At 51.7% G+C, this 27878-nt stretch overlaps 11 protein-coding genes across 11 annotated transcripts; 5 read left to right on the forward strand and 6 right to left on the reverse strand.

The window, feature by feature from the left end:
- Window positions 1–49: 49 nt before the first annotated feature.
- On the reverse strand, window positions 50–1423 carry A1O5_02363 (uncharacterized protein; the record flags this gene model as incomplete). The annotated part of the gene is made up of 1 exon (XM_007742979.1): window positions 50–1423. The coding sequence occupies one exon, from the start codon at window positions 1421–1423 to the stop codon at window positions 50–52; it is 1374 nt and encodes a 457-aa protein (XP_007741169.1).
- A 2711-nt stretch (window positions 1424–4134) lies between these two features.
- Window positions 4135–6064, forward strand: A1O5_02364 (uncharacterized protein; the record flags this gene model as incomplete). The annotated part of the gene is made up of 2 exons (XM_007742980.1): window positions 4135–4219; window positions 4278–6064. The coding sequence occupies 2 exons, from the start codon at window positions 4135–4137 to the stop codon at window positions 6062–6064; spliced, it is 1872 nt and encodes a 623-aa protein (XP_007741170.1).
- A 337-nt stretch (window positions 6065–6401) lies between these two features.
- A1O5_02365 (uncharacterized protein) lies at window positions 6402–7294 on the forward strand (the record flags this gene model as incomplete). The annotated part of the gene is made up of 2 exons (XM_007742981.1): window positions 6402–6677; window positions 6731–7294. 2 exons carry the CDS (start codon window positions 6402–6404, stop codon window positions 7292–7294), a joined length of 840 nt encoding a protein of 279 aa, XP_007741171.1.
- Window positions 7295–7864: 570 nt separating this feature from the next.
- On the forward strand, window positions 7865–9078 carry A1O5_02366 (valyl-tRNA synthetase; the record flags this gene model as incomplete). The annotated part of the gene is made up of 2 exons (XM_007742982.1): window positions 7865–7878; window positions 7929–9078. 2 exons carry the CDS (start codon window positions 7865–7867, stop codon window positions 9076–9078), a joined length of 1164 nt encoding a protein of 387 aa, XP_007741172.1.
- Window positions 9079–10050: 972 nt separating this feature from the next.
- A1O5_02367 (uncharacterized protein) lies at window positions 10051–10926 on the forward strand (the record flags this gene model as incomplete). Its single annotated transcript, XM_007742983.1, has 4 exons — window positions 10051–10065; window positions 10119–10465; window positions 10539–10799; window positions 10869–10926. The coding sequence occupies 4 exons, from the start codon at window positions 10051–10053 to the stop codon at window positions 10924–10926; spliced, it is 681 nt and encodes a 226-aa protein (XP_007741173.1).
- Window positions 10927–11926: 1000 nt separating this feature from the next.
- On the reverse strand, window positions 11927–13185 carry A1O5_02368 (uncharacterized protein; the record flags this gene model as incomplete). Its single annotated transcript, XM_007742984.1, has 3 exons — window positions 11927–12839; window positions 12915–12952; window positions 13006–13185. The coding sequence occupies 3 exons, from the start codon at window positions 13183–13185 to the stop codon at window positions 11927–11929; spliced, it is 1131 nt and encodes a 376-aa protein (XP_007741174.1).
- Window positions 13186–15916: 2731 nt separating this feature from the next.
- Window positions 15917–16444, reverse strand: A1O5_02369 (uncharacterized protein; the record flags this gene model as incomplete). The annotated part of the gene is made up of 1 exon (XM_007742985.1): window positions 15917–16444. The coding sequence occupies one exon, from the start codon at window positions 16442–16444 to the stop codon at window positions 15917–15919; it is 528 nt and encodes a 175-aa protein (XP_007741175.1).
- Window positions 16445–19747: 3303 nt separating this feature from the next.
- A1O5_02370 (uncharacterized protein) lies at window positions 19748–20317 on the reverse strand (the record flags this gene model as incomplete). Its single annotated transcript, XM_007742986.1, has 2 exons — window positions 19748–19786; window positions 20039–20317. 2 exons carry the CDS (start codon window positions 20315–20317, stop codon window positions 19748–19750), a joined length of 318 nt encoding a protein of 105 aa, XP_007741176.1.
- A 1057-nt stretch (window positions 20318–21374) lies between these two features.
- A1O5_02371 (uncharacterized protein) lies at window positions 21375–23369 on the reverse strand (the record flags this gene model as incomplete). Its single annotated transcript, XM_007742987.1, has 2 exons — window positions 21375–22684; window positions 22748–23369. 2 exons carry the CDS (start codon window positions 23367–23369, stop codon window positions 21375–21377), a joined length of 1932 nt encoding a protein of 643 aa, XP_007741177.1.
- A 1049-nt stretch (window positions 23370–24418) lies between these two features.
- On the forward strand, window positions 24419–24952 carry A1O5_02372 (uncharacterized protein; the record flags this gene model as incomplete). Its single annotated transcript, XM_007742988.1, has 1 exon — window positions 24419–24952. The coding sequence occupies one exon, from the start codon at window positions 24419–24421 to the stop codon at window positions 24950–24952; it is 534 nt and encodes a 177-aa protein (XP_007741178.1).
- A 1247-nt stretch (window positions 24953–26199) lies between these two features.
- Window positions 26200–27309, reverse strand: A1O5_02373 (uncharacterized protein; the record flags this gene model as incomplete). The annotated part of the gene is made up of 2 exons (XM_007742989.1): window positions 26200–27198; window positions 27256–27309. 2 exons carry the CDS (start codon window positions 27307–27309, stop codon window positions 26200–26202), a joined length of 1053 nt encoding a protein of 350 aa, XP_007741179.1.
- Between the last annotated feature and the right edge of the window lie 569 nt (window positions 27310–27878).

The raw sequence follows: 27878 nt of genomic DNA on the forward strand, positions 1-27878 counted from the left end.
CCCTGCTTCTCCTGTCTTCCGCCGCACAGACTGAGGCTCTCCTGCCAGCTCAGCCTACATATCGCGCAAACCTCTTCCACTCCTCATCGCTCTCTAGCCCGTCAATATCCGCCTTGAACAGACACGCTCCAAGAGCCATATCTCCCTCCTTATCCTTCGGCATAATGTACGACAGATCAGGCAGTTCGTCCAACCTCGGGCGTCGCACGAAATCCGGCATCCCGCCCAAAACCGGGCCAAAGTCACAGGTATCGGCGAGATCCATCTTCGCCCACGAAGAGATGAAAATATCCTTGGCCAGCTTCTTCTGGGCGCCGTATGAAATTGTCCTTTTATCCCGGGTGTTGGAGATTAGAGTCGCCAAGCTGCGGAAGTAATGATCGTCGACTTTTCGCAAAGACTCGCGGATGTCGCTTGCGACTGTGGAGAGGGGAAACTCGACGACAGTGCTGGCTGCTGGCCACTCTGTATATGCGAGTCCCACGAGATGGCCCAGGTATCCCTTAGGTACTGGAGGCTTCAGTCTCGCTCGTGCGTCAGCGGCACGGAGACAGCGGATTGACTCGTCTCGGGATTCTCGGCCATCAGCGATGCGCACCGCGGTGAGGCGTTGGGTGTAGAAGGCAGTGATCGCGTCGTTGGTGGAGACCTGCTTGGTCGAGCTTGACATGGCGAGTTTCTTGAGTTCGGCGACTTTGTCCTGGGGAAAGCGCCAATAAGTCCAAGAGGCAGTCTCGATCGGTTTTTCTTGAAGAGGAGGTGTAGGAACGGGGCTATCGGTTGGGATCTGGATGGGAGGTACCCGCATCTCATCATGCGTAAGTGCCATTTCTCCTTCCTTCAGCGGTGGCACGATACTGTCGGCATCTTGGTTCCCAGCTGCCACAAGCTGGTGATCAAAATCCTCACCCCTCATTGCTGCTGCAAACTGTCTGATTAGAATACCCTGCCCGTTCATGTCGAGTGCATTATGCATAGAAGCGAAGCAAAGCAACAGTCCACCACGGATGAAATTCGCTTGGATAATGAGCACGGGTTGCTCCACCGTTTGGTCATACACATATCCCATCCCCCTCATCGGGCAAATGACGTTCCCATCGAGCATTGAAAAAGGGGCGCGCGCTCGAACGATCTCGTCGTACGATGGACACAGCTGAGTGCAATCTTTCAGTCGGACAGGTGATTTGCCATCTGAATGTGGAGGATACGGTACAATTCTGTAAATTCCTGAACTCGTGCATGATCGTCCCTCGTTGATCACTTGGCCTGCGAGAAATGGATAGGCGGCGACAAGCTTCAGGGCTGCTTGGTCGACGGCTCCTGTGACCGACTCTGGAGTCGAGTCGGCTGCTAGGCGAAACCCGAGAACCACCAAGGTGTAGGTGTCCCAACACAACTGCCCAAATATACCAGGCTGGCGCATGTTGTCGGTTGTCCTTCATTCGATCGTCGTGGAAAGGATTCAGTGCTTTGGTCGAAGCAACAACTTGCCCACCATAAATCATCAACAGACAGGGAAGGTTTAAGTGTGTATATGTAGCATTTAGCCCACAGTCAGCCTCCCGAAGAGGTTTCAGGAGCCTCTTCGATTTGCAGGTGTTCTTGTGATGGCAGGCTTTCTAGTGAGGTAGCCGCAAGGGCCCAACAGTATGGAGGAGTCAAGTCATCCAACCAATTCCTTCGCCGGATACACTCGATACTATGTATGTGCCGTGCCCTTTTCGAAAATCTGGCCCTAGTGACATATCAGACTTTTTATTGGCTAGGTTCCTCTACTAAGCAGGGGCCTTACATATGACGCGGCTCGCAGTATGAGCGTCAACGAGCAAAGATTAGGCGCACAAAGTCGTTGGCAGGCCGTCATCGTCGGCCTGAAAATATCAGAAACTATACTTAGCTTGCAGATCTCTGCTCTCGACTGTTATTGGCGCGTGAAATTGTCAGAATCGTCCGGAGAGTGTAGACGATTGCCGGGAGGGAATCGTGAGCATAACCCATTATCCGCCGTATGACGGTATTGACGATGGGCACTGCCGCATTATTGATATGCAGGCTATGGTGGATATGAAGGAGATACAAGGCATGGTTAGCCCATCGTTCACTCCAGTTGGAGAGTTGTTGGGAGGGAAAGCATAGGGGAGAAAAAAAAAAGAGAACAGGTCAAGGACACGTCTGCAAGGTCTCGGAAAAACCTTTCTCCGACATAAGGCTACCAACCCCTATCTCCTCGACAACCGTGACAGTTGCCTCACTTCACTCAGGGCTCCTCTTTGCAGGTAGATTCGTAGGGAATAGATAGGGCCATATTGATATTTCAGACAGAATACCCTGTCGGGCCTACGCTTGTGCCCTTGAGCTACATTGTTGTGTCGATCCTATCCTAGCATGTTATCGTTCTCTCGACACACCTTGACGAGTGAGATGCTCAGGTTTCATCGCTCCGTCAAGAAGTCTCCTCAAGACGGTTCACTGCTGCCACTATTGCATTTTCCAAGACATCACGGATGAGATACCTGACATTGCTCTCGATACTCGCACTCGTTAATAGTTGAGTTGTCTTGCTTAGAAACTCTTCTTGTCCATCGAGCCAGAGTCCTCAGTCATGGAGAGTTGTGACAAGGCGTCACAATTTGCCAGGAACTTGGGTTTCATGAGTTTGGACCATGAGTCTAATCACCAGTGGCAGCAAGTGGCGGGCAATTATTCAGCGAACAGAAGGAGATCGCGATACTGAGAAATTGCCGCGTGAATGGAACTCCCTGGGGAACAAATCATTGCTGGCGAGTGCCTGTGATCCCAGTCGGTATCGGGTGTTGCCTTGCTCTTTACTAACGAAGATTCAGATATAGGTTCCACCAGGGACATTGTCTGACATCAACGACCGGAGATTGTGCTCAGAATCGAGTCCCCAGTGTTATTCGAAAAGTCACAAACAGACAACGAAAGTGGCAAGAGCAAACTTCGCTGGCCTTCTTCAAGAATGGATCGGTACTCAAAATTCTCTCTAGGCTTCTGGAATACCACATGTACCATTCCGCCTTCATATGGCGAAAATTTCACTGCAACATGTTGGCTGGAGGGCAGTCGACGAGTAGCAGAGGGCGTATTGACACACAGGCACTGCATGGCAAGTATCGACGAGAGATGACGTGAACCTGGGCGATGGCTGGTTGAAATGTTCCAACGATACGCAGTCCGTGACGATGGATCAGGAACGTGGCAGGAGGGGTGAGAGAAGGGCGATGTTGAGCCATTAGCGCCTTGGAGCTGATTGCCCAGTACATAGCTGTCAGACAGGCTCTCTTTCTTAGATACTCAATACCATACCGCCTCGATATTCCCATCACCGCTCCCTGTCCCACAGCGAGGCAAGCAGGGTTGGGAGGGCAAGGAGAGCAAGGAGGGCAAGAGGGATAGAAAGGGTCTTCGGTGGGTCAATACTGCTTGCCAGCGCAGTACGGCGGAGTTCCGGGAGCGTCACACCAAAGCGCTGAAACCATCAAAACCATCAAGAACCATCTCTCCTTGTACTCAACCCTTGCATTAAGGTTGTGTTCGGAAACTACACTGCTCTTCTGAGGAGGGATACGAGGCAGCCTTATGCATTGTTCAGCATGGCGAGAAAGCTCCTCCTTGGTCCTCAGCCTCAACCGATTGTTCACAACAGAATCGAAGCCGTAGATACCAACTTGCGCTGGCTCAGCCGCAAGGCAACCAACTCCCCTCCCTCAACTGCTTGAGCCATGAAGAAAGCCACATTGATGCAGTCACACCCTGGCCAGTCAACCTTGCTTTGGAACTTCACGTCCTCAGCTAAACCTGAGTATTAGATCAGGCTCACTAGGCTCGAGGTCCCGACCTCGACGATTGTGGATTGAGCAAGGAGAACAGATTCGTTCTTTTCCAGCCGTATCCGGGTTTCCCCCCTTTTTCTCCAAGTCGAATGACGCGGCGACCAGATAGGTCTCATTCCCTCTAAAAGGGATACTTGTCAGTTATTACGAGAACGAGTACTGGGGTTGAAGACGATGGCTACTGAGACTTATGAATTGCCAAGGTCAGCTCAAATGTTCACGACGTACTCCTTCCCCGTTAACGTGGCTCTCCAGGCCGGGCGATGTGGTAATTTTAGTCATGGGATTGACGGGGTCCGGGCAGTCGAGCTTCATGAATCAATTCCAGCTTGATCGATCTGGAAAGACCTCACCCTTAAACTCATGTAAGTGCATGATGTGTGTCTAGTTGCTGTTTGCGAACAAAACTGACCAATGTTGCAGGGACAGAGAGTGTGAAGACCTATCGGTGTTGGGATCCTGAATTCGAGACTTTTTGGATCATCGACACTCCTGGTTTCACCAAAACGTTGCGCTCTGATGCTGAAATCCTCCGTGATATTGCCGGCTGGTTGAAGCGCGCGTGCCTCGAAGGAATTCAAGTGACCGGTATTTTGTACTTCAATTCCAGTCCCCGCGGCAAATCGAGACCAAAGAGGATAGATGATCTGTACTTGTTCATCCAGCTCTGTGGAGAACAGGCACTGCGAAGGGTTATTCTTGTGACCGATTTCGGAGACAAGGCGGATGCAACGGTGGAGGACACGCGCCAGCAAGAACTTGAACATCCCCAGCTATTCGAGTCCGTGTCCATAAACGGGTCCAGAATTTTCAGGCATACGAACGGGACGGCAACAGCTAGGCAGATTGTCCGACATCTTCTTAGCATTAGGACGGGGCATGAACCAGGCACATATCTCCAGATTCAAAAGGAAATGGTTGATGAAGGGAAGGAGCTTGACCAGACAAGAGCCGGGCAATCGATGGTGGCAGGTCTCGCAATGCGGCACGAGGTGTCTGCGGAATTCCGTCGCAAGCTTAAGGCGGAGTTACAGAGCTCTTTAGCCGATTCGCGTCGCGAACTATCTAATCACCGACGTCAACAAATGGAGGTTAAGCAAGTATTGGATGCTGCTCTGCCGAGCGACTACCCACACTTGAAGCAGATGGCAGTGCATTCAGACTCTGGATATGGGACTGGCGGCGACTTCGATCAAGATGGGCAAACGGATAAAAAGGTCCTTGATTCCGACAGAGGACGCGAGAATACCATCTTTTTGCAGGCTTCTAGCCATTTCAGTACCGATGTAGACGTCCGTCTCAACCGCGGAAGCGATTATCTGGAAAGCACGGCTGTTGACCTGGATACACTGCAGCGAATCACCCCGAATGACGAAGACATAGGCTCGCGCATAGGAGTTACCAAACTGCCTCCAGTCCTCACAGCAGAGAAACACCTCGAAGCATGTTTGTTGAACAACGACGAACTCCTGACCACATTCCGTCAAATTTCACAGCGGCCCAATGTTCAAGACCTTTGTGCTGATATCCGAGAACATCTCAAATATTATCAAATCGACTTAAGAGCTCAGGCATGCACAAGGCTAGAGAATGCTAGTGCTAGCCTTCTCCGGGGTCATTGGTACAGAGAAAGAATAGCGAAGAAGATTGCCTGCAAATTAACCGGATCGGCTGAAGACGAGGACGAGGACGAGGATGATGATGATGATGAAGAGGGCGTGCGCACCAGGGAGTCCTTGCTTGACCTTGAAGAATGGATTCGCGGCAACCAGGGTTTTAACGATCCCAACGAGAGCGGCATTCTTCCGGCGGATATGGATCAGGATACACCTGAAGACCGCCCTGACGACAGTCCCGATGATCTGCTTGAGGCTTTTAGCGAGCTGGATTATGTGAAGCGCATGGAGCACTTCATCTTCAGGGGCACTCCTTTTAAAAGACTACTCGAGCGAATTCAGATTCAGGCAGTCACACCGCGTTATTACAGCCTACGTCGCACTCTGATGACTCTACCCAAAGAAAACATCAGCTTTTATTCCATTATTCAGCAAAGTTGGCTCGACAGATTGAGGCTTCGCATCGCAAAAGCATCCACAGTGGAATGGGATTGGTGGCCTCTGCCTCCGGCCCAGGAACCTCTTTCTACTGATCATTGCCGCATATCCTGGAAATGTGTAGGGTGCCCCCAATTGTCTGGTTCCAATTGCTGACAATTCACAGCATTGCGGGAGATCACATACGACTGATGTTCCAAAGGCAGAAGGAGAGAGATTTTCGAAGCTCATTGACTTGCGGGTGTCACCGTTGAGCGATGATCACCTTTGCAAAGGCCGTGAAAAGGGGAGACGGAGCTGGCGCCAGTTTTTGCAGCCCAGAAGTTCGACCTTTCTAGCAGGTGTGTCAGGGCCTGACCTCAGCTCAACCTCTTCAGCACGGAATCATGCGGCACAGGCTCAGACCTCGTCCACGACATCACTAAATCAAGCATCCAGCACAGGCAAGATTCCTGGCGCAAGTGGATCCTCGGCCCGAAATTCAACACCAACAATGTCCCCTGGCCGAGATCCAAATGCAATTTCATCTGGTAACCCGCTACAGCAGCACGCAGTGCAGATTCGGGTTAGTAATAACGACTTACTCCTTGTGCTTGGAGTGAAAGGAAAGAAGCGATGTTTAGACATCGACCAGATTGATTTCAAGAAGAAGAGAATCGAGAATGATGGTCAACTCGTCGCCCAAATCACAAATGCATATCAGTCTAAGCGTGGTTGGTTGCGACTCTGGTTCTCAGTGTATCAATTCAGGTTCTGCAGTTTCAGAAAGGTATGTGCTTCCCAACTCGTTCTGAAGTAGTTTACTCACAGACACTCTCATAGTTTCTCAAATACCGCGCCGAAAGGATCAGCTCAATTCAGGACGGTGTTCCGGAACATAATCCGGATTACGAATATAAGAACGGCTCCCAAACGCCGCCCATCGAGAGGCCGCCGATTTCGCAGGAAGAATTCGAGGATTCTTTATATCCGTGTGCCACCCCTTGCAACCTTTGGTTCTGGCCCTGGCACGAATGCATAGGACCCTTGACCCAGCAAAGAATGTACGAGAGGTTGCCCAAAAAGAAGAATTTTTGGGACGTCAAGGGAGCCAACTACAGCGAAGCTTGGGGCCTCGAGTCACGGTACAAGGCATCCTTTATCCACATGCTTGCTTATCATCTCCTGATGGTGGTCGGCCCTTTCGGCTTCTGGGGATGGTGGCAGAGCAGACACCTGGACGATATGCAAGGCGCTGCCGTTCCACTGACAATTGTGCTTGCGCTAATGTCGATGTTCTGGTCATCCATTGGTCTCTTGCGGTTACCGGGAGAAGGAACATACCAGGGGCCTACTGCGATGAGCTACGTGCAGAGCAATTTAGTTTTGCAAAGGCCGTCTGTATAGAACAGTCCGCTAGGGGCGTAGGGCCTTATAGATGATAGCTGAAGCGGGAACATCTACCGACCAGAAGAAGCTGCTCGTAAGCTACAGAATCTGTCAACCAGCCTAGGCTTTTGCTTCCTGGCATCCAATCTGTGTCTTTATTCCTTCTGCTTCCCATTTCACATGTCTGCCTCTCGAAACTCTTAGACCCGTTCGACGAAGGGCCGGATCTTTGCGGCGTCAATATTCGGGCCGTTTGCTTCTTGTTCCCTGTTCCCTCTGAATAAATATACTCAATGCTATCATAGACGCCACCCCGAAGTTCCTCAAGGAGCATATTTTGTTGTGGTGGACAAGAGTTTCTACTCCGTACCCAGTACTATTGCCGATGCCAAGGGCAGCCAAGGCAGCAGACTGACTGTGGAAGATGCTGCAACGTGTCTATGCTTCACCGTTGTTTATCGATAAGCCTTTCTCGCCTGCGCCTGGAAATTTTTGTGTTGCAACGGTGCAAAAGCGGCTCGGCGGTCATCCAAGATTTTGTGGGAGCGAATTTGCGATGCTTTTCTAGTCTCGTTGCAAGTTCTCACCATGTTGCGCGAAATGTGAGTTTCTGAGAGCTACCACTAAACGGAGCAGACTGACAATATCACAGAAAACCGCGAAATGCGCGGACCGCCCGCATCGTCAAGGCACGCGAGCCTCAACTGGTCGAATCCAGGAAACGAGTCTTGCTCCTGCATGGGGCGAAATGCCCGCAGCCTCTCAGCAACGTGCTGAAGACTGTGCACACCCTGACCAAACCGGATTCTGTCATGCTCACCAAGAAGAACGACAACATCCACCCCTTCGAGAACCCCGAGTCCCTGGAATTTCTGGCAGGGAAGAACGAATGTGGGGTGGTGGTCTTTGGCACCCATTCCAAAAAGAGACCGAACAATGTCACAGTCCTGCGGATCTACGATGGCAAACTTTTTGACATGGTTGAGCTGCTTCTTCTTGTGCCTGCGGACGAGCCACAGCCAGACCTAAAATTGCAGATTGCAGTTGGAATGAAGCCCTTGATATTGTTCGCGGGATCGCAATGGGATGACACCTCTTCATCGGCGCAGGCTACACTCTACCAATCCCTCAGGTCTATAATGCTGGATCTTTTTCAGGGTGAAGAGATATCTTCAATTGACGTGGCAGGTCTACAGTATCTGCTGATGATCGCCGCCGGCGAAAACTCCAGTTCGTCGGGAGACTTGAACGACCCAGCGAACAAACCTGTCCTTCATCTCAGATGGTATCGGATACGAACTATGAGATCCAACAGCCCCAAAATCCCACGAGTCGAGCTTGAGCCAATCGGACCCAGCTTCGATTTCCGAGTTGGTCGATTCCGTGAAGCGGATGCGGCGGTCATGAGGGATGCTTTAAAACATGGCCGTCGGCCCAATGAACCACGGACAAAGAAGAATATTGAGACAGATCTGGTGGGTGACAAGATTGGCCGCGTGCATCTTGGAAGACAGGATCTTTCAAATCTGCAGACACGGAAAATGAAAGGGCTGAAAAGAAACCGTGACGAGCTCGATGATGGCGAAGAAGCAGAGATGGCAGACTTGGACAACGAGGAAGATATCATCAGTCAAGACGAAGACATGGAGAACGGCGGCATGGACTTGGACGACATGTCGGAAGAAGGCAGCACTGGTCTAGGCAGCGGGGATGAGATTAGTATTGGAGAGGATGACGATGAGGAAATGGACGATGCAAACGACGGCGACAATGAAAAACCGAAACGCCAGCGGACCTCTTGATGCGGACTTGGACTTGAGGATCTGACATCTCAAAGCCACAGAAAGATATCAGTCCTTCACAACCAATCCTTCAGAGTCACTGTTGATGTGTCATGACTGCGGGATGCCGACAGCAAAACCGGGACTCGGCTCGTTTCAGCTACCACATGTGCTCGAGGGAGAACATCACATCTCAAAACTAGTGGGGGTGATGTTTGGGCTTGTGTCTCTCAAGCCTCTTTATGCGATATGCATACGGAGCAAGATCTGCGGCGTCGTTCTTGCTCCAACAACCGAACAGAGCAGAACATGAATGCCCGCCCTTAATCGAGCGTCTGTTGTGCAGGCATGGCGTGCTGGTCGTGAGAGGATAGGGGTTTAGACATGGATGCTGGAGCTGCAGGAGTATTTCTGTGAGGGAGAATTTGGCCTCGCTGGTATGGAGATAGTCTATCGTCACGGTGGGCGAGATTTGGCCGTGGACGTTGTTTTTGATATGACTACCGAGTACTTTCGTGAAGGGCGTCGGGAAATGGCACCGGGGAAGCCACACGGCGGAATCAAAAATCGAGACAGCCGAGGCTCAGTGCGGCGGTTGAACAAATAGTCGGACTGTGTGGGGAGTGACTTGCCCAACTTGCCCTTCGCTGACCCGCCCGCGGTTCACATGCACCGATCAATTGAATGCTAAGAAGAAGATGATGTCGTCGTATCCCTCGTTCGCCGAGGACTCTCAAGACTGTCTCTCTGCCTCTTATTGCTCCCTGCTCTCTTGACCCGGTACCCAATCGAGCCAGAATTGACACATGCCAATTGCTCACTTCCAGCCACGCTGCTCAGTGCTCAATGCCCATGACCTTGGCTGCCATTACCTTGCCCACTGTATTCTAACCCTCCCTTGACCTCGCTCCTCCCTACCGCCCTTGCGCTGCTTTGCTATCGCGAGAGAACATTCGCCTTCCTTCAGCAAACGGTTGTCGTCGATGGTGCAGGATGGATGCGCTGAAGGTCGGTCTTGGATGCGCTACCACGACGACTAAGTCTCAACTGACATCCACCAGGAAACAGTCGAGTCCATCATCCTCAACCCCGACCTCGCTCCTCTTCTGGCCATCGTCAAAGCCGCCCGTAATGGCGCCGTCTACGGTGCCAAAGTCCGATTCCCTCATGCTCTGGTCATGGTCTTCCTGTTTCGGTCAGGCACGATCCGAGAAAAGATCCGGCTGGTTCTAAGGGCAACGAGACAACATGCGCGAAACCTCGCATTCTTCGCAACCGTGTACAAGTCGTCCATGTTAATATTAAGGCTGCTGAACCCCATCACTCCGGGAAAAGAAGGACCGTATGACACCTTTTTCGCGGGTCTCCTGGGTGGCTATGTTGTCTTTGGACGAGGGAAGCAGGGCAGGTAAGGATTGCAACTGCAATAGCAGTCGGCAGGCAGGCTTTGGCAGGCTAAATTTTTGTCTCTCGCCGCATAGTGTCAACCAACAAATCGTCATCTACGTCTTTGCTCGAGTAATTCTCGCCCTCGCGAGGCTCAGCATTGAACCACCAAGCGCCACGAGTGCCACTCCCACCCCGACACTCTGGACTCAAAGATTATCGCCGGAGCTAAAGGCAAAGATTCAGAACAATGCCTGGCCCGTGTTCGCCAGTTTGAGCTGGGCCTTTGTCATGTACATCTTCAGATGGCAGCCCGAGAGTATTCAGCCAAGCTTGAGGAGCAGCATGAAGTACATGTACGTTGTTTTTTTTTGTGGTGGATTGTCCTTTCTCCGTTCAGGGTGATTGCTAACATGGCTCGCCAGATATGTCAACTCGGACTATTGGGATAACTTCAGAAACTTCCTAATTCACAACACTTAGAAAGAAAAACCAGGAAAATGTCTGGATGAGTTAGTTGCATTGCAGACGGCGTCTTGATAATTTTGGCATTGATGGTCTAATGCATCTACGAAAGTTCAAGTGTGATACTAGAGGAGCATGTTCAGTGTCCTGCCTACTTGGAAACGGCTGGCTCCTTTGTCTGGAAGGGGCAGTAAAGCTGCCTGGGCAGTAGAATACTATGCTTAGAGGTATGTGTTTTTTTTGGCATGAAGAGAGCGAACCGAGCATTCTCAAGGGCACCCTGACATTTCAGGCTCCTGGGAAAAAAAAATCATCTTATCGATTGACCATGGTTGCCGCGCTGTCCTGCCTGTATGACAGAGCAATGCCCTTCCAATTACCTACACACTTGGGCTCACAATCGACCATTGCGTACCCTCTTTTCATGGTGTTCTGCCGCTTAAACTTTCTCCGGGTTGCCATTTTTTATTTTGCTTTGTTTGGTTTGCACGGAGGCGTGGACTATCTATCTCTGAACAAGAAAGTCTGTCTCATTCATTACATCAGGTCCACGGAAAACGCCTAACTAAGCTGGGTCTATCTTGGCTGGGCAATGCGATGGCCCAACTCTACCGTGACTCAGGCTCTACGGAGAACCACGTAAGATCTCTCAGCCTGATCGCAAAGGTTTCCCTCTGACCCTCGCTTCGCTACACAGTGATTGATATTGATATTGATTCCCACTACCTGAGGAGGCCGAGGCCGAGGCCAGAAAGAACCGCCTCGCTCGCCTTTGGTTAACCACTGCAAGTAATATTGACCGCGTGGCAGCCCGATGCTCCCCGGATGGGCAGGCAGGAACCCTTGGAGCGAGAGCCGGTGCATCACCATGCATCCTTCTCGTCGTCGTTGTCGTCGTCGTTCTTGTTACATATATACCTATACTCGATGGTATGGGGGACACATGGAATCACAGCCAAGCATTGACTGATTCGTTATCATCCAATTCAGTTCACCTCGTGCGGTGATCCTGACAGCTTTAGACATACACTCCCGTATCCCAGGCGTTGTATTCGATACCGCCCGGCCCGCCCGGCCCACCGTCCCATCCATACATGGACATTCCCCCGCCCAGTGTCGCGTCGAAGAAATAACCAGCACTGTAGACTTCCGTGGCGCTGAGGTTCGGAGAGGCATATGACGGGGGCATTGTGTACGGGGTTTGACCCTGAGGCTGAGGTGGAGGGAGAGGTTCAATTTGACGGTCCGACTGTAGTTGTGGTTGTCGTGGCTGGACTTCCGTTCGTGGCGTAGGTATTGGCGTGCCGAATAGCTCGTCGCAAAACTCATCCACTGGTGAGTCAACCCATGATGTTGCCGTGGTGCTGGTCGTGTTGAGCCGAACCCTCGAGCAGTGGGCGAGAGAACTGCTTCGTGAGTCGGACATCGGTGTCAGCGGTGAGGGCGGATGTGGAAAGTATGTCGACTGTACTGGTACTTCATCTGTGTCGAGTGCGGATGCTGCTCGTCCACAGGTGGTCGAGGTCCGGCTCATGGTCGTCGCCGTGGCTGATTTTGGCGACTGATCAAAAAAACTCCGCTGCTCAGGAAGTCCCGGGGCAGGGGCCTGGCTGGTTGATTCCCTTGGCATAGCTACTCGAACAGGTCTTTGTGTTTTCGGCGCAATAGTTGGCGCAAACGCTGTTATGGGGCTTACAGGCGAGACAGGTTCTGATCTGTTCTTGGTTGAGCATGAGTCGAAGTTGCTGTGGTTGGCATCTTCATCGTGGTCAAGTACTCCCACTCGTTCAAGGATGCTGTGTACGCTGGGACTGCCGTTGACCTCCTCGATGGGGGCGCCGTCCCATCTCTGACCTCGGACAAGCCGCTTGTACAATTCCACCACGCCTGCCGTTAAGGCCTCCTGATGTTGAAGGAGGAGATTGGTGTATCTTGAGGCGATTAGCAAGAGAACTTTGAGATGTTCCTGGGTTCTGAGAGCCGTCCAGGATATTGCAACTGCTCACCTTTGGTTCGTGCTGGAGGATTCGGTCTTCCTTCGTATCTTATACGAACAGGGCGCTTTGTCTAAATTGCACCTCCGGCAAGGCTTCTCACCATCGCACTGTCCATCGAGATGGTCTTGTCAGTCCAATTCCCTTTGGTTTCCGCCTTTGCGACGACGCAGATGGCGTCAAGAGCACCAATCCAACTTACTTTTGCCTTCTTGACACGACATCTTTCACAAGCCCGCGAGACTCGCGGACGCGATTTGACAGTCTGTTGGTCCATATTCATGTTGCCACTGGTGACAAAGCCTCGCAGTTAAAAGAGGAATGATGGATTGATTATTGTATGGTTGGAACGCCTTTTCCGAGCATTGAGACGCCGCGGCGCAATCAGATGCTAAGTACTTTGATGATACTTTGGATCCAAGGACGTTTTAGGCATCGCCTTCACATCTTCTTGGACTCTTGCGCAAGTTGGTACAATGAGGCCCAACCGAACCACCACATTGCTGGTCGGTTTTTATGACGGTGAGAAACGAGAAAGGCCGCCAAATCCGTCGTCATTAGTATTTATCAATCATGTGAAAATGGACAGACATTCCCGGGGGAGGCCCAGATAATGTGGCAAGGTATACTCGGGAATTGGAGAACAACGAATCGCTGTCTCGTAAAACTGGTGCCGTGGGACCCGACTTTGCAAATCAACATGGAGACTTGGGTAGGGTTTGTGGACTGCACACAAACTATCCGCCGTGGATCTCCTCTTATCGGTAGCGCTCAAAAGTATGTGGAGGAAACTGAGGTTTGGTGGGAATATAGATTAGGAATCGCCTGATGTTTTATGATCCCTTGTAGCAATCAGATGTCAAGGCTACAAGCAAGGGGGAGATGTTGTAAACTCAAAACGTTGAAGTATTAGTGGCTGCTCGCCGGTGACTTTTTGAAGAACAAAGAAATCTTTCTTCAGATCAGGGATATCCAAGGCAATGAATCAACTGCGATTGGACAGCCATGATGTGCCGTCTTCGGGGAAAATTCCTGGTCAGGGCGGGTTTGAAGCCAAGGCGTATGCAAGTGTGGACTGATTCTAACACAAGCTCCAAATACGGACCTTGTCAGCAAGGACTTGTACTTGTACTGTACTTGTAGGTGATGCTGATGCGTATCCTTGTAGTCACGGGTTAGAAATGCCACCCCTGGAAGGTGCTCGCGGCCGTGTGAACCCTTCTCTTTCGATCAATGGACTTCGCATTTGCAATCTCATCCTAGCCATTCGCAATCATCTCGAGGGTCCCAGCATCGGCTTGACGGTTGACCATTGAAGGGATAGAATTCCGCTTCCTCGTCCGCATAATCATCCTACACATGAGGAGACGCTAGCTGATAGAAGGCCTTCGTTCGGCGATGGATGCTGCGTGCGGCGGCCGAGAGGTTGTTGCGGCTCATGTTGAACATCGTAGCCGCCAGATACGCGATCAAACCATTGAAGGTGTCCGAGACTGTTTCAAAGGGTAGGGGGTCAATCGCGAGGGAAAGTTGAGCAAGATAGAAGTGACAAGATCTGAAGGGCGTTGTTTCGTCTGGCAGAAAAATCTGGTCAAATTGGTCGATGGCTCAAGATGACTCCAAGACATTTTTTCTGTCTGACACGGAATTTTGAAACATCACACACCCAAAGCTGGAAATTCTTCCCTCAATCTGCACTCGTTTCTTACCTTTTCAATGTAGACAGCAGCAACCACCTTGAGTGCACGTTCGTACCAGCCCAGCCTTCAAGGAGATTCACCATGGAGCATGACTCTGAAGCGCATGGAAATTGTATCCGCAAGGTAAAGCGTTATGTGAGTTATATCAGTATCAACCCTCAGTGCAAGGAACGCGAACGATGTTGGAGCTCCGCGGGTGTCCGACTCATTGCCATCCACCAGCCTTGCTGTGTTCCAGTGGAGGTCATTCATGTCAAACAGAAGTGTGACGTCGTCCACGGCCACACAATGGATCTGTCTACAAGTACTTGTAGTTATGCTTATCTAACGCACATGTCGGCTGACAAACTGGACCCTTTTTGGTTCGAGCAATGAGAATCTCTGAAGCGGGCGATGTGCTTGCAAAGGAGTCTAGCAGAGTCCGAATCAGTACAGGGTTCATCCGCACTCTACCGACTATGCTAGGTCTTTTCAAGCAAATTACCGCATGGCTGATCCGACGGTCTCGGAGAGCTGACACCCTCTACATACTTCCCGCATAATGACAGGAAAAACTCCTCAACATTGGTGACTAGCAGGAAATGTGGCCAATGCTGATCGAGTAGACAGCAGGTTTGGTAATACGGCCCTTCTGGGTGGTGGCTGGCATGCTATTTCTGCACACCGGGACCCGAGATGCCTGATGGATCTAAGTCGACAGATGTGGTTCAGTTCATCAAGATCCGATAGCCTTTGATATTGTGCTGACCTAGGTGGAAGAACATGATATCACAATGATCGGCTTCAAATGCCGAGGCAGGCGGTTGGAGGCTTCGTGCAATCAGCCTCGTCGCCCCAGGCACCTCCAAAGACCCGACGCAATGGTTCGCGCCGCATCATCCATCTTTGCAGTTCAACCCGGAAGAGACCGGGTTGCAAACTCGAAAAGGTTATGCACTCGCAGCGGTGACCTATGTTGCCCGAGCTGCTGAGCGGTCAAGACTCGCAGTCTCCTGTCAGCTGTCACGACTGGAATCAGGACAGACATTGTTGTCTTGGGAAGGACGAAGTATTCGGTATTGCCAAAACTAACCGATATTGAAGATCCAACATGAGGCTAGTTGCCTGGTACCTGGGGGGGTATTCAATCATTCTCATCACGGCGTCGTGTCTTAACTGAACGCTGCAGTGTCTTCCAAAGCAACTCCGGTAAATCCAATGCAAAACAAAACTGTCCAATGCTGACTAGGATCTGTTCAAATTGCCGCCAACGAAAACCAGAAAATATCAGAGTTCCGGCTCCTTATTGCCTTAATTCTCCAGCTTGGCTTGGGTTTATACACCCTCCGATTTCAACTCCTTCGCGATGACATCCGCCCAGTCGTCAATCTCGTCCCAGTTGCGATAATCGCCCCAGCGTCCACCGACGCAACTCCAGAGACAGCGGATGGGCGCGGGTGTGTCTAAGCCGTCGTCCTTGCCCGCGAACAAATGGTGATCCCGGACCGTGGGCAGCTTCCTCATGATGATCTCCTCGATGTGGCGAGACTCATGGCGCACGGCTCGGTCTCGGATCCATTTCGAGCCGGTCACGGCGGGGGCCATGCCGACGCTGAAGGTCCAGGTGGGCTTCATCTGGAGGCCCATGGCTTCGATGTCGAGGAACTTCTGTGCGTCCAGCAGCCACTTTTGGCCGTGCACGGCACTGCCCAGGATCACGGCGCTGTAGTTCTCGACGCTGTACACATGGTCGACGGACCTACAGTCGACGGCAAAGCCGTCAGCGTGGAGGCGTGAGGCGATACGCTCGGCGACCTCTCGCGTCGAGCCGCGACACGTTGCGTAGGTGATCAAGACAGGCATTGGATGGACGGAGACCGCCGGTGGTTGATGGTCTCGGTCCTGGTGGTCAACTTCCCAGTGAGGCGTGGTTGGTGATTTTGGAAATAGAAGTGTACTTGGTAGAAGTGTAGTAGTGTAGTAGTGTAGCTGTTGGCTGGACTCGGATGCTATGTCCACCTCTTTCCTTATGAGTAAAAGATGTTATTCTTTGTGGAAGGTGGGCGGTTTGTGGTTGTATATCGGGAGGCTAAGGGTGTAAGTTAGGTATGTAAGCATGCGACCGTATCTCGGGGCAAGGCTGAGAGATTTCCAATTGCTTGCTTGTTAACCTGCAATGAGTTGGATTGATTAATTGATTGGTATTCGTTCAATGACGGAGGAGAAGGGGGGAGGAAATGTGGGAACGAAAATGCAAATGGATCACAGCGGAGGTTGTCGTCCTTTTCTGCTCTCCCTCTCTCGCTCTCTTTTTCGAAACAAACCTCGGGGCCACGAAAAAAGCACGCGAGCAGAAAAAGAGCGATGAGATGATACTGATGATGATGATGGCGATGATGATGATATTTCAGTCCCGATCTGCCCGTTCTCCACAGAACTCCCACCCACACACGGACAGACAACATTCAGAGCAGATGGTGTGGTGCAGTGGTTGACCCCCCTGTCACCCATTCGGGCTTTGTCCCCAATCTCACGCACTTCTGACTCCTGTACGACTTCAGAGTTCCAGATGGCTCTATGATCATCACCGCACCTTTCCTGTGTGTCTCTGCCAATCGACGGGCCTGCCATGCCCTGCCATGCCATCCCCCGTGACCGGAGGTCTGGGTCTCGGGGAACTCTATGCCCTGGCATGATTCGACATGACATAACATGACAGCGGAAGGGAGGGGGTAAACGAGACTAGGAGAAGGCTGACGAGAAAGTATAGCGATAATAGCGTTTCTGGATGCGCCTTACCTCAACTGCTACCGCGACCCGCTACCGCACAAGTTGGTCCCCTTCGGCTGTTTGCTCCCTTTTCTCGGGATTCAATGACTGAAATTTCCTCCGAGCTCACCTTGCTAGATCGCGCAGGGACTCTTCCGGGGAATCCGGAGCGGCCCTGGCATAGCATATGTTCCGCGTGCGTACGAAAGAAGTCTCCGAGCCCCGAGGATCCAATGATGACCAGCTGAGGCTAATGGCCCAATGGCCCGCACGTCCCAAGGTGATCCCTCATTGTTTGACATTTTTCATTTCTGCATTTCATCCTGTTCCACATTCTTCCCTTCCTTCCCAAAGAGCCAGTACTGGGTTGATTGATGGTTTAGTGGCAAGGCTGGCCTGGCTGGCCCGGCAATTTCAATCTTTTTCGCATTTTAATAGCCAGCAGATGTCGATCCTCCCCGCTTCTGAGCTACCCGCCTGATCCCGGCTGCCTCCGGGATGATGTATTGTACTTGTATTTGCAGCTACTACTACTTGGAACGTATCTGGGTATGTACCAGGACTTGGTATGTTACCTGGAACCCAGTCAGAAGGTGGGTTTTGGTTAGGTTAGGTTCCATCAAGAAGAGGGGAAAGTCTGGGGTACATGTGTAACAAGTACATACTTTGGCTGTGCCTTTTAAGGCATGGGATGGACGGATGAACAAGTAACAAGTACATGGGTTCGAGAGTACTGGGGATTCTACTTGTTATGCAACGACATGGAAGACCCCGAATCCGAATCGGCTTCCCTCTCCCACTTATTGATCAACTTCTCTTTCGCTTCGAATACATACTTGCTAACATACAGGTACATATATACCAAGTGAAACCTGCTTCATGTCCCTGTAAACCGTACTTCAGAGCACAACACAATGAACAGACGGACCGAAAGCAGGTCCCTTGCTACTATTACCTGTAAGTACAGAAGCGCGAAATCACGTCCTCAGTCTTCCCATTCCTTGATATCACGTGGCTTTGGGCTGGTACTAGTTCTTGATCGCCTTGCCAAGCATCGCCTCGCCTCGCCTCGCCTCGGCGAACAGCAAGTTACCCTTGCCCCTGCGGTTGCGCGGTTTGTTGTCATCCCCTGCCCGGAACACCCGTCACAAATCACCTCACCTCCATTGTCCCAGTCGGTCATTCATCTGCTCGGTCACTCGCTCAGCTTACAGTACTACCCCTTTTCGCGAAAAGGTCCAACTGAGTCCAACGTCACACGACCACGCATTTAACAAAATGCGGTTCCCCTGCAAGAGTTCGTGACTACAATTGCAATATCGCCCCTTCGTTCTACCAGGTAAATCTTTCTTTCACTTGGCCGGCCGAGAATGGCCAGGCAGGTGGGGCATACAGACGGTTCAGCCCAGGCACACAGGACACCGGCCAACATGTACTTGTAGGTACATAGACAACCCGTACGAGGTAAGGAGATAGACGACAGTGGCTGCTGTAAGCAGGGAGGGACATACTACTAACGGACACCCCAGCCACGACAGACAGACCAGCCAGGTAGATACGAGTAACCACCAGCCAAGAACTACCCAGTACCAGGCAGGCAATCCAGGCAAAACCAGCCACGCCAAGTCAGGCTCGATAGCCTCGACCGCCCCCGACCTCTACCTGAGCCTAATCCCCGGCACGCCCTCGTCGCCTGAACGAGTCTTCGGCGATCAGGCTCGGACATTCTGTTTCGCGAGAATCCGGGATATTGGGGCCTCGCCGAGCCATGGAAAAACAAAACGCACAAAGGACGCAGAGTGGACTCGGGCCCATTCCCAATTCCTTTCTCTTTCCTGTCCCTGTTCCCGCCCTAGTAGGTGCCCTTCGGCTTGCCTATTCTGAGTGATCTTGTGGTCTTTAGATTTTTTTTTTTCATGCTCGGTTTTATTTTGGTGAATCCTAATGTGGGATATGTCTCCCGTAGCGCGAGCAACCTGGCGTGATGCTCAACTTGGTAAGGTCTGTACTTGTATGTATGTACTGTACACGTGCCCTATTATTCCTATCGAAGCCCGCCTATGCGAGGCTGCAAGACCCAAGCTCCGAGACTCGATTCAACGGCCGGCACCTCGCGAGGGCTCAGCCTTTCAATGCCCCTTTCTTCAAAACGGCCGGTCCAGGTTTCTCACAAGACCACGAACAAAACAAGTCATGGTCGCGTCCGGCCGACCAGCCATTCTGGCTCAAACCCTCCTCCAACTGACTGCAGCATGCAAGGAGGAACCAACTCATGAAAAAGATATCCGACCCGATCGAAAAGTTTCCCGCCCCAAACGCCCCAAATTCCGGTCCTCATCCCAAAAATGCGGTCATCATGTACCGAGTATGTTTATGGTTTCTCGTAAGTGACGGTTGTTATAAAGCCAGGAAGTCCGTCAGGTCGGCGTCTTTGTCCTGCCGACACGAAGAGAACATGTCAGCATCGACTTCTTCTTTTTTTCATCTTTTCTTTCAACGTCTTCTGGTGATGAATGATTGAAGGTGACGAATCCAACCCACGGCGGCGGTGACGATGAACAATGAGAGACTAGTCCTGAAAAAAACGAACTCACATCGCTCACTGGCATCTCAAAAGTCGCACCTCTCAATCCAAGGGACGGGCCGGAAGGGAAGAGGTTCTGTTCGGTAGGAGGAGATATTGCTTACCCAGCAATATATCAGAAAGGCGGCCTCGGAGGTCAGTGCCCCGAGCGCGAGGTAGCTGGTCACGTCGCGGATGGCCTCGGGCACCGTCGACCAGTGGTTCTGGGCCGCCGTGGATGCCTTGGACAGGATCCTCTGCGATGCTCGGTGCGGGAGGATGTGTTGGTGGTGGAAGTGCAAGGGGTTCGCCGCTGCCCTCAGACCGCTGCCCGGGGCGGCAGCAGAGGAAAATGTGCGGAGTGTCTGGGCCAGTCGGCTGACGGGGATACGCATGGGAGGCATGATGTTGTGCTGCTAGCTTGTGGGAGTTGTTGGTGGTAAGCTTGCTGTTGCAGAGCGTGTAGATGTTGAGATAGGTATGTATGCGGTCGTGGTGGGTAAACGTTCAAGCGAGGTTCGATGGCCTTTTGTGTATCTTCTGGGGAGCGTAAAGGCAATGTCAAGATTCGTCGTCAGGATCACTACAAGCTAATAGGCCGCTTGTCCAGTAGTCCTTTTTGTGTATCACGTCTTGGTTGTGTGTCTGGTGTCTGGTGTCGGTATGTGCAAGGCTTGCCACGCCATCGCGGAACGACACAGCTTATATCTTGGGACCGGGTGTTAGTATGGCAATTCGTCGACGGTGGCTCGTCCATGGGCTCTAGGAACGCGGGGTCGAGGATCTTCGAACTAACGTGTCACAAAAGCTGGTGCAAGACGTGTTTTGCCGTTCCGTGGACCGTCACGTTACGCCATCGAATGAATGCCGGGTGTGTTGTCTGCCGCCATCAGCTGACTATCTGAGCAGGAGATGCATGGCCCAGCACCGCTCCGTTTTTGCCCCGAACTTACGAGGTGCAGTTGCCTACGAACAATGGTAGCCGAAAGGACTGCGGAAACCGCCGACAGCGATAGATGACCCCAAATAATGATAGCCTACCGTAGACCAGAAGATACGGTCCCGATACCCATCATACCACCTCCTTACTTTTCGCTTTCTCGGTAAGCCACACTCATCACTCGACCCTTCTCGCGGGGAGAAATGTAATCCTCTCTGTTTTCGTCTCACCTGCTTGAAGGAGGAGTTCCTCGAGGTCTGCGCCGTGTCTCGCCATCCCACTTGATGATCGAGGTGCAACATGGGAAATGACTTGCAGCTGCAAAGCCTAGGCCCTATCGAGTTTTCGAATTCCGTTTACCCACTCCTTTTTTGCGGCGTTGCCGTCATCGAGGACTGGACACTCAAAGCCTACCTTAGTCAGCTATACACGAAATGCAGGCCCCCTGCCCTTTCTCTTACACGCCTTCATACACTCGTGTCTCAATACTGACTACTGTGTACACGTCAAACATACCCAGCTCAAGCTTGCCGTTCGACCGACCGCTCTCGCTGCCTCTGCAATCTACGCGTCATTTTTCGATACCCTAACCAGTAATATGTCATGGAGTCTTCGAAGAATCGATCCCATGGATGGGTAGGGAGACAGGTCATCAGTATCGTGATCGCCAAGACAGCTAATGAGACAACCCAAAACACCCAGAACAGTGGCCGGCCCAGTCCATACTCGGTTTGAATGCTCATGATTCCTGTGACAACCGTAATGGGGAGGAATATCACTCCCAGTTTAGCCAGGCTCCCGGCGTAGTGGCTGTCCCTGACCGCCATGAGGCTCGGTATATCCCCGATGGTCTCCTGGCAGATGGTGACATGCCTGTCAATCATTTTCGTAATGTGATCAAAATCTTCGCCGAGACCGTAATCTGCAATCACCTGCCGATCCTTTGTGGTGGATCTTGAAGTGTTGTCGTTTCCCGAGCCTTTCTGCAAGGGGCTGTAATCTGGTGGCCCGAATGGGCCTGGAAGCACCCGGGTCAGAACTTCATTTGCGGGCTCTGTCTTGTTGACGGATTCAATAAAATCCTTGACGTGCAAGATATGTTTATATTGCCCTCTCAGGAGATGCTTCAGCTTGAGTGCATCATCCAAGTAGTGTTCGAGTGACCTCGTAGTGTTGCCTCTGAAGGCCGATTCTGCGAGATCAAGATTTTTCAGATCCCATATCCGTGCGTCAACCGATGCGTCCAGTGCCTGTAGAATCAGCATACATTCACTCGCGGCGATGAACAACGCATGGCGAGAGATATCGAACAAAAATCTGCGCGTCTTGCTTATGTCATTCTCACTCTCACGACTTGGATCACAGACCCGTCCAGGTATATTGTGGTGTGTTCGATCGGCCCTGCTCTTTTCCGCGGCGTCCGTCCAATAGTAGATGAGGTCTTCAGCTGGAGATGATTTCTTGCTCCGGCGGCTTCGACCATCGCTTTTGAGCTTCTCTAGCCATGCCGCACTAAAGTTCTCATTCCGATGATCTGGGTTCCTCGGTTGCTCGGGTGGTAAAACGTCAACATATCCACCTTGGAAGCTCCACACGTTGAACTGCTCTGGCGGGCCTCTTGGGCTGCGAAATCCAATGTTTCCTTTACGATCGATGATTTTGTGGAAGGTTGCCACACCCAAGGACGATGGCCAGGTGTCGGGAAACTCACTATAAGGGTCCGAATATGAAGCTTCCACTTCAATTCGGTGGCTATGCTGTGCCGTCGCTCGACAATGTCGGGAGTGAGTTCGGCGACAATCCAAAACAGACGGATCAGTAAGCACCAAGACTAATGATGCTGTGTCAGTGACCTCACTCGAACACCAAACACAGGCTGATCGATAGAACCTACCTTTCCATTTCTTTTCCTCAAGAGGTTGTACGTAGAATGAAAATTTCCGACGGACGAATGCGACGCGGTCTAGCGCTGAGTCGACAAGGTTTGCACGACGGACGACACGATGGAACGTATCAACGAGACGGCGTACGTTCGAGGAACAACAAAAACGGTCGCTCATGCGCTTGTCGAGGTTGATAGGATGGAAATAGTCGATGCTGTAGAATGACTTGATATGAGACACCGAGGGAAGATGCGGACATCGGCCGGTATTTGTCCCAGGATCAAGAAATGCATCGCTGATGTGATTTGCGAAGAACTTTGGTTCAACTTCGAGCAGGAGTCCAAAGTCTTCAATGGTGTTGCGATCAAGATCTTCAACAATGAAGACGCGCGCCAGAGCCTCTGCGGGAACAGGTTCATAGATTTGCTTGCGGACCTTGTGTCGTGGAACCGAGTGTGCTTTATTTGATTCACCGTCCGTTCTTATGTCAATATACCGAACAAACACATCATTTTGGTGATATGAGGAAGTCAAGAAGCTGAACAGAGGCGCCAAATTGGGATAACCACCTTCAACGAGCCGTTGCACGTATTCAGTGTATGTGGCAGGCCGGTGAATCTGATGACCACCCATTTTGACGTAAGGCACATGATGAACCGGGAAGTCGTGCGAGATGCCTACGGGCTTATATCAATGGCGTCGGAGGTCCCACGGGCAAGGCGTCGCAGCCATACTTGGTGGCTAAACCAGCTGAGCCCTCCATCTGCGGGTCGAGCTAGATGCGTACTTGATCGAGAGTGGGGATCCTGTCGTTGAATCAGCAGATGCATATAACCTACGCCATAGCCTGAAATGAGGTGGTAGAGGGGGCAAGCTGCAGCAGCTCGCAAGACAGTACCAGCGATGTGTGCGAATCAGTCAGGTCAAACCCATGAAGAGGTGCCGGAAAGCTGCTTGAGACTGGACAGCTGCTGAGACTCGGGCTTGCCAGATGCATTGTGGCTTGAAAATCGAATGTCTAGATCCTGCAGGACGTCAGTTAATACGATGGTGATGGGGCTCAAAGAAACAATGGCACCCAGGAAAAGAGCAAGGGATGTCGTCGAGCTCGCTATGGCGCCCCCTCCACCAGCATCTTACCAGCAAATAGGGGAAGCCTCTGGTGCACATAGTAGCGAGATCACGCCATCCTGTCGCATGGAATGACGCCGACGAGGTTGCGATTGGTGGTGGCCAGATGTCTTGATACCGTGTTTTCACCTGCATCATCCCATTCTCATCCCATGCCGTTCCTGGAGTAGGTTCATGATTCCGATCTCCAAGTCCGCGGGAACAGTTCACCAAGGACAGCGGTGATCGCGTGGTCCCGATGGCAGGAACCGGGGGAACGGGCCTGAAGCCACAATTGGAGCCCGAAGACGGGCGCGATCCCTTTCTGGACTGCATCATCAGACCCGTGTCCCGTATTTGGCATTCCCTAGCAAGGCTATACGGAAACTGGTCATGGAAGAACCTGGAAAGGGGAGGTGGAGATAAGTAAGTTGGCTTTTGGAGGACGTGGAGCACCATGGCGGACCGGTCCTTAGCGAACAAAGAATCCAAGTCTATACCTGCTACTGCTATTGCTATTGATATTGCCATCCTTGTGGAAGCAACCGTTACTTGTATATCGCACTCGGGACATGGCGAGTCCAGAACTTCACACCTTTTCCGCGCACGCAGAGACAGCCGTTGGGGCAGCGGCATCTGTTTACGCCGCGCATGAACTAGGTAAGGCGTTTCGCGACGAAGACAAGCACGATGTGTCGGATCACTATCTCAAGGCAGCCGTGGGCGCTGCCGTGGCGGTTGGTGCCTTCTACCACCTCTCAAAGAAGGTAGAGGAATACAATGAGAAGGGGCATCCTATTCATTCGGTCATACACCACCATGAACCATCCCGTCATCGTCGCCACGACAGGCCACATCACCATCACCACCACCACCATAGTGATGACAACGACTTCGTCGGCTATGAACGCTGGTCCTACGAAGAACCTCCTCACGATCGAAATCACCTGCTTGAGCAGGCCAACGAAGCATACCACGTAGGGAAAGAGTTACTGGGAGAGGAACGCGATCATGTCACCCAACTGTTTGCAGAGGCCATTGGTGCAGCTTCGGCTCTGAAGGACAAGTGGTTAGAGGAGCTGAAGGAGCACAGAGAGCGCCCCTGAATTTTGACTCCCTACGATGCGTCAAGCGATGGAAAACTACGGGACGTGAGATCTGAGAAGAAGAAACCAAAAAAAAAGGCGACTCTGACCTGAGGTTGCTCTGGATCATTTTGCGCCTGAAAGTTGATTGATTCATGCATGTATCATGCCTCTCATCCCCCTAGTCAAATTCACCAGGGCAGCAAGGAACAAGATTGTATCAGACACCAGGACCGGAGGGACACATTGAGTTCATGGGCCATCAGATCTGCATAACATGTTATGCAACTAATTACTATATTAGCCCTAAATGAGAAGATGAGATGATCATCCTGTCGCCTGCGCTGTGCGGCGCTTCGCGGACTGTTTTGCTGTCCAACAACGCCTGCCTGCAGAAAATGTCGTGGTCCTAACAGACATATGCACACTTGTAGAATCCCGGCCCCCCCCCCCCCCCCCCCAATCAGTGAGTGACTCAAGCCCGGTAAAGGCGAGTCTATACATAATTTCCCCCTTCCCATCCCGCCAGAGCAGTCTTGCCAAAGGAGATGCATAAAAGAAAGAAGATGGCAGTCGTAACAATATCTTCATACACTTTGTGGTGTTGGGTGGGTATCATAACAAATTCCTTCGCGGAAAACAAAACACCAATAGCCATAGTGACAATATTGATGGTGTGAAAACCTCTTAGTTTCCATATTCCATCATTTGTGCGCCTCCCAATTGAATGGAGTTTTTTGGGTTCTTCGTTCTTCGCTCTTCGCTCTTCTCTCTTCGCTCTTCGCTCTTCGCTCTTCTCTCTTCGCTCTTCGCTCTTCGCTCTTCCTCTTAGGCCTCTTGCAAATTATATGAGGAGTACACTCTGCCCCCTTCCTTGCTTGTTAGGAGGGGCGTCATCTTAGCCCATGCATGGAATCCAGTTTCCCGAGGTTCTATGCCCTTCTTGCCACAACTTTTTGCTTGCATTTTTTGGGGAGAGAGAGGAGGGGATTCTCTCCTTCGGGATGATAAGTCACACTAGTAGTGTGACTGCATTAGGCCCGTGGGTGAGAGATCCCCGAGACAGAATAAGCCGACCAATAGTTCATGTGCGTGGGGTATCATCAGGTAAAGAAAGATAGCTTGCTGGCATTGCGAGCAAACAGTGAGTCGTGATGCAAATTTTCATCACTGAGTGGTGGCCTGGGTTCCGTTTGATGTTGAAGGGTCAAAACTTTTCGGCTGGTTATACAATCTCTGAATAGCAGTGTCAGTTGATTTGACGACTGTTATTGTTGCTGCATCGACATCTGTGCCTGTTGCGCCTGCTGGTTCTGTTGCGACTGGAGCTGCAGTCGGACCATCTGCTTGAGCAAGGCGCAATCTTCACATTTGACGAGTTTCTCCAGTGTCCGAACTCTGTCAGCCAGTCGCTTGATTTCGTCCGTCATATGCCGCATTGACACCTCACTCTGGTGCACATAGTTGACTGCGTCGGTCATGACGTCCGACTTCCGCACCCTCGTGCGCTGGTCATGCGCACTGGGGGGTTCATCGGTGGACAAGCCAGCCATGCGCGTGGGCGATCCAATGGAACTGAGAGTCCGGTGCAACTGCATGATTTTCCCATTGAGGTTGTCGCGATATCTTCGTTCGACAATTGAATGGGCTTGTTTGGCTCGAGCCTGCGCCGCTTCTTCGTCGCTCGAGGAACCCTTACGTGCCCGTCTGCCTCGGGTCTTCGGCAGGCTGCTGTCACTTCCCCTTCTCAATTGCTTGGCGTACCCTGAACCGACGTGCGATGGTCTTCTGACGGGCTTTTCGTCCGTATTGGAAAGCTGTGGCGAAAGCGTAGATCCTGACAAGCTAAAGTCCTCCATTTCGGGTTTTTCGAGAAGCTGTAAGCATGCGGGGACTGGTCCGCAACTCTGTGGAGAGGTGTTATCATCCTGCATCAGGTTCAGGCCACATGAGAAGGACGGGTCGTTCTGTTCGAAACCGGGCTCGGTCTTGATTGGGAAGTCGGCAAACTGTCGAGCATTGTCTGCTGGGACAGATGGGGTGTTGAAGAATGGCTGAGAGGAGATGGCATCGCCTGTTCCCGCCAAGCCCGAGTCCGGTTCGGTAGCGTCGAAGTTCAAATACTGCGAATAGTTGGGCGACGGAGCAGTCTGCTCGCATGCAGGCACAAGGTCGGGATCATAGTAAGCCTGATCTTTGGAATACTGAGGATAGGCCCCGAAGGAGTTATTGTTTGTGGCGAAGTCAACACCAGTCCAGCATGGTTGCTATGTACACAGGTTAGTGAATGTGGCAAATGACAGACGGCAGAAAGTTCGACGTACCTGATCCGCGTAGGACGGTCTTTGATACTGGGGAAAGGTTTGTGCGAAGGACATGGTAGTTCAAACCTTGAGTGCCGGTAGATTGACTGTGTGATGATAAGAAAGAGATCCTTGAATAGTGGGTTGATTTGTAGACATGGTGGCACAATTGTCTCTTCATGGTGGAAAGGCCAGGCTTATTAGCATGATCTCACAGTATAGGTCGTGACAAGGCATGACAAAGGCAGTCCGAAATAGCCACCACATTCTGTCGCAATCCGCTTCGCTAAGCTGTTTCTCCATGCCGAACAGGGATCCGGGAATCGAAAACAGCTATCAGGCCACTATGCACCCATGGCCAACAACGAGAACGGGAATCAGAGTACGGGAGTCTCCGAGGAGAACACGTGGGTGCTATTGGCGAGAGGGAGAGGAAGCCAAGGGAAGAAGAGGAAGAGGATGTTTTGCGGGTCAGCTGAGTGACCGAGACACAAAGGGAGAGAAGGCTCCGTGGTGGGTCGCTTGAGGTTGTGGGTGCTTGGCACTGACAGGCCTGGTGAGCTCTGCTCCGGGTTTCCTCCTTGGGCCGCCGAAGTGCGGAAAGGGGGCGCCCGACGTTCTACCTGTGCTAACAAGTACAAGTA

The sequence above is a fragment of the Cladophialophora psammophila genome (genome assembly GCF_000585535.1).
Source record: "Cladophialophora psammophila CBS 110553 chromosome Unknown aczJe-supercont1.3, whole genome shotgun sequence".
Classification (NCBI taxonomy): domain Eukaryota; kingdom Fungi; phylum Ascomycota; class Eurotiomycetes; order Chaetothyriales; family Herpotrichiellaceae; genus Cladophialophora; species Cladophialophora psammophila.